The sequence below is a fragment of the Magnolia sinica genome, chromosome 2 (assembly GCF_029962835.1).
Source record: "Magnolia sinica isolate HGM2019 chromosome 2, MsV1, whole genome shotgun sequence".
Classification (NCBI taxonomy): domain Eukaryota; kingdom Viridiplantae; phylum Streptophyta; class Magnoliopsida; order Magnoliales; family Magnoliaceae; genus Magnolia; species Magnolia sinica.
Genome location: NC_080574.1, coordinates 1,856,998 through 1,862,218, shown reverse-complemented (window position 1 = coordinate 1,862,218; position 5,221 = coordinate 1,856,998). Strand labels below are relative to the sequence as shown.

General features: G+C 41.6%; 1 protein-coding gene across 1 annotated transcript; it reads left to right on the top strand.

Moving 5' to 3' along the window:
• Positions 1 to 861: 861 nt before the first annotated feature.
• LOC131231441 (myb-related protein 306) lies at positions 862 to 2,968 on the top strand. The gene is made up of 3 exons (XM_058227636.1): positions 862 to 1,124; positions 1,498 to 1,627; positions 2,067 to 2,968. The coding sequence occupies exons 1-3, from the start codon at positions 992 to 994 to the stop codon at positions 2,776 to 2,778; spliced, it is 975 nt and encodes a 324-aa protein (XP_058083619.1). The 5' UTR covers positions 862 to 991; the 3' UTR covers positions 2,779 to 2,968.
• Positions 2,969 to 5,221: the final 2,253 nt, after the last annotated feature.

The window sequence follows — 5,221 nt, the reverse complement described above, 5'->3', positions numbered from 1 at the left end:
ACCATAACATGGTTTTGACTTGGCACGCTCAAGGTGTGGTGTGGTACCTAATGAATGGCCTGGATCAATCAAACGTGTGCCATCAAATGGTGGGAACATGGCCTGGCATGGTAGCTGTGATGGGGCCCACATCCTAATTTGAAACACTAAATTAGATTTAGGGTTTCGAATGGTAACATTTGGGTAAAAAAATATAACTCGAAAGTGATAAAAGCTTTGTCAAGGAGAAAAGTGTCCGTACTCTGGCTGAGTGTGACCATCCATCCATGTCTGCGCAAATCCTCCATACAGGTTACGGACTGTTCTAATTCCAAAAAATTTCAAAACGTGGGTCCCACAGTGTAGATGGATCAGGACCCAAACATCACACTCAGCCATCAAATGTACGGCCCAAATGAATTACAGTCGATGGTTCCAAATGAAATGCAGTCGTAGGATCACTGAGCCAATGTAATTTTGGAGCTATGCCAGATCCAAGTGGTAATTAGAGAATTTGGCAGGTCTGGATTAATGTACATGCATGCCACGTGTACTTGTTAGTATGCATGCGTATGAATAATCATGACCTAGAAGCGTACATATGAAACAACTCATCCCACGGCAAGTGCAGGTGAATGGAAGAGGTGCTTTTTAGGGTTTTCCTACACGGCCTCATTGAATGCACGCGGTTTTGCGAGGCAGAAGGGTTTCACAGCGGCTGACTTTTGCAAGCCCAGCAGTAAATGCTCTTGCTGTCTTATTTTGACTCTTGCGTAGCACCTTCGCTTGTATGGGTCAGCGTACCATAGACACACCTCTCCACCTTTACCTCACTTTTCTATACATATATAGAAGCAGGGACCATGGCCTTTGGACGTCTGTCTTCACTATCAGAGGAGAGAGAGGAGAGAGTGTGAGAGAGTCAGCTGTTGAGATCAAGCTCAAGAAAAAAAAAAAACACCCCTAGAGAAGGAATAAGAAAGAAAACCCAAGAAGAGGAAGAAAAGGCATCATGGGTCGACCACCTTGCTGTGACAAAATGGGTATGAAGAAGGGCCCTTGGACACCTGAAGAAGATATTATCTTGGTCTCTTACATTCAAGAACATGGTGCTGGGAATTGGAGGGCTGTTCCTACTAACACAGGTACAGCTCTCTCTCTCTCTCTCTCTCTCTCTCTCTCTCTGGTTTGGTTTGGGGTGGTTAGACATTAAAGATATAATATTTAAGGCTCTAGACCTATCTTTTGATTGGAAGACACCTATTTACTCCCATTGTTTTTTAAAATAAAATTTGTATAAACCCACTTTGTATTTTGGGAATTGGAAAAGTTAAAAAAGAGTGTAACATTTCCCTTCATATAATGGAAGATGGGTGTATGAAAATCAATTAGGCTGTGTGTAGATATCAATTCTGAGGGTGTTTTGGGTTTTGAAGACATGGAGTTGGGGAGTTAGTTTTTCGAGTCCTTTGTATTGACTTTTTCATCCTATCTTCTCTTTTTGATTGGTGTCGCCAGGGTTGCTTAGATGTAGCAAGAGCTGCAGGCTTAGGTGGACAAACTACCTTAGGCCCGGGATCAAACGTGGCAACTTCACTGATACTGAGGAGGAGAAGATCATCCACCTTCAAGCTCTCTTGGGCAATAGGTAAAAACACCATATCTTTTTCAATCTTTATATACTGATCTAAGGGCCCAAAGGACTGTTTGATAACCAGGAATCCATTTAAAGTAGAAAAGGACTTCCGAATTCTTTAATTGACAATTATTTCCTATGGTACTACAAGGAATGGATTCCGAGAGATTTCATTTTTAGTGGTGTGTATGATTTACAAGTGAATCTCTAATATATCTTATTATTGAGATTGACTTTAAATTTTGTGGTTGAGAAATATAGAAATGGAAAATCGTAATTATTATCTTATAAAATCTATAATTTTCTTTACAAATCAAACATGAGAAGTGATTTATGTATAAAAAAAGATAGGCATGTAAATATAAATTCCCTTTGTATAGATGGATGATGTGATTTTTTTAGTCTCTGAGAATTTGGATACTTATATTTATGTGAATTTGATTGAATTCAGATGGGCTGCCATAGCTTCTTACCTACCTCAAAGAACAGACAATGATATCAAGAACTACTGGAATACCTACTTGAAGAAAAAGCTTAAGAAGCTCCAAACATGTGTGGATGGCCATATGAGCAATGGGACCTCAGGCCCACAGCCCATCTCCAAAGGACAATGGGAGAGAAGGCTCCAAACTGACATTCACATGGCCAAGCAAGCTCTATGTGAGGCCTTGTCCATTGAGAAATCAGACCTTTTGGACCCAAAGGCTACCCATGGCTCCCAATCCCACACCAGACCGCTCCAACCATCTACCTATGCATGGAGCACAGATACTGTATCCCGATTGCTTGAAGGATGGATGAGGAATTCTCCGAAGAAGATACGACAAACGGCGTTCGAGATGGACCGTAGTTCATTCAATAAAGGGATCGGCGCAAATTCTAACTCTAGCGAAGAGAATCCAAGCACTGTGAAGAATGGCGTTATATCATCAGAGGCTCTTGAATCGCTGTTCAGCTTCGATGAGTCTTCGATGACGCCGGACACATCTCAGTCAGTGTCTCTAGATGAGAATGCGAATAATGCAACCGATATGGGCTTTTGCCAAGCTGAAAGCAAGCCCAATTCAGAGGCCCAAGGCCCACTTTCCGTGCTTGAGAAATGGCTGTTGGGACACGATGACATGATAGAGATGCCAGTAGATGAGACTGCTGACTTGTTTTGAAAGGTTTTTCTTATTTTGGGTCTTTGGATATTCTTTCCATCTTTGATTTGGGTTTTGATTCTTTGTTTTGTTACAAGGCCTTGAACTAATTGAAGATATCTCTTGCTTGGGGCTTATCAGAAAGACATACCCAAATCCAAGAAAAGAAATGTAAAATACAAAAATTCTACAAAAATATATGTATTGAATTCGAATAATTTCATGTCCATGGTTTTCTTAATGAATGAGAATAGGAAAGATAGCTATGTTTACCTAGCCCACACATGTGCCATCATGGTACATGCTTATGAGATCCAAAACATCCATCAGATAGGCATCGCTATGTAGATGCCCTCACCCGAGAATCAGGTCGTTCCACTAGTGTGGGGGGCCACAATTTTCAAAATGAACGTAGGGCTATCGTAGCCCACCTGCTTTGTAGATCAGCTCTACATTTGAACATGAACGACTGCATGGTCGGATCCACCTGATGGATGGCTTGGATATTGCACCTGTCTGCTACGATGGCACAGGTGATGGCCTGTCATAGGTTTGTATTGTACACGCGTGTATGCTTAACAAATCTCGTGTAATCTATCCTATAAACTACGTGTGCGAGTTCAGAGACTCCTCAGGCTGCCATTCTTCACCACCATTTTAAAAATGTTGGCCAATCCAGAATACATATTGTATGCTTTTACAATAATCTTCAGAACTGATTGTTGATTGAGCATGGCCCACAATCAGATTGATCAGACGATGATAACCATCTGGTTTTACCATCACCGTTCAATATCTCTTACTTGGTATTTCATTTAACCATCCATTAATAATTGCCAATTGGATGGTTAGGATTGCTAGATTAGTGTGGTGTCTAAGTTGTGTTTCATCCTCGACATGCCCCACAATTTGGATGGTCTGGATAGCCGTGCAAGTGTACCGCTGGTAAGGAGATGAGTCACTACCATTTAAACCACCGACGGAGTCGGTAACATGCGATACATTTATCTGAGCCGAGCGGACAAAAGGCGGATTTATCATTGGCTTTTTCCTCGTTGAATGTGGACCACTGTTCTATTTTTTTTCCTAGCCGCTTATTCTTGTAGAACATAGATCGAAGGGCTAGGATTATTTTAGGACCATTATAGCGGATAAACAGCAGACGTGTATCAAGGATACAATGCAACGTGGGAATCATCCAACGGTTAAAATAAATCTGCGTATCAGGTATACGGCGTTATCCATGACCAAAACATGCATGGGATTGCTGTCTTCCTCATTGACCATTTCTTAAATTGTAGGCCATTCACGGGTGTGGCCCATAGTGGTGAAATATACCCCCGATATTCACAATGATTTTACGATCTTATCCTTTTGATACTACCCAATGAATTTGTACATGCGATCGCTTTATGTTCAACCGTCCATTTCATGGCCAGCGATTGATGTCTATGAAGCAACCGTAGATTAAACCGTCTTGCATGACTCGCATGTCTTGCATGGACACACGTTTATGGAGCGTAAGGTGGATGAATCACCACCATCTAATAAATGGTACGATTACGAAATTCGTGATGTAGTCTTGAGTCTGCAGCCTTTCCTTGTAAAATCTCTTTGGAGTCTGTTATTGCATCACAAGAAGCTTTGTTATTTATAAACTGTGGTCTCCGTCTCACTGTGAATTTTTTGGATTTGATTTGCGGTTTATGATACAGCGCAGAGAAGAATTGCATACGTGGCATACGATTAATTCAAATTGAGATGGCCTAAATTTTGGGCCCCATTTTAGATGCATCATAAATGAAAAATGACTGTTAGTCAATTATCCAACGGTGGGATTGGTGGACATTTATTGTGCGGTTGGAATGAAAAATAAAAATAAAATCGAACGGTCCAGTTTCTGTGAACAAGTGTCCAAGAATCAAAGATTAGAATTGTTCGACTAAGTTATCGTGGGTTCCACAGATATAAGTGGTTTAGTTTGAGTTAACATATGCTACTTGTACAACTTCCAATTGGCTGCATCTCAAGCATCACACGGTGCCAGAGTAGAGCATACAACTCCCCGTGAATTTATGCCAGTGAAAAAGGAGAGAAAATAGGGTCAGGGATTGTCTTGGAAATCTGCAGGTGCGACTTTAATGCATCACATGTTAGGTTCTTGACTTTTTTACTTCTTTTTCACATGTCGCAGGACCACACCATGCATGTAATCCTGACCGTAGGAAAGCATTTAAGAACGCCCTATGTGGAGATACAGGCTCATAAGGCAGTACGCGGATTCGCGACTGACAGGTGGAGTAGCCAAACTCGCCGCTGAAGGGACGACACCAAGTTACGTGGCTTTTTATCCATACCGTACATCCATTTGGAGATATCCATTAGGGCCCGTTTGGCCGGGTGGATTGGAAGGGATTGAATGGTACTTGGGGTGGATGGCATGGATTTCTAGGTAAACAGAGCG

Excerpts from the sequence above, each read along its gene's own strand:
- LOC131231441 (XM_058227636.1), top strand. The coding sequence starts at position 992 with ATGGGTCGACCACCTTGCTGTGACAAAATGGGTATGAAGAAGGGCCCT. Across the intron at positions 1,125-1,497 it reads GGCTGTTCCTACTAACACAG|GGTTGCTTAGATGTAGCAAG; the intron begins GTACAGCTCTCT and ends TGGTGTCGCCAG. Across the intron at positions 1,628-2,066 it reads CAAGCTCTCTTGGGCAATAG|ATGGGCTGCCATAGCTTCTT; the intron begins GTAAAAACACCA and ends GATTGAATTCAG.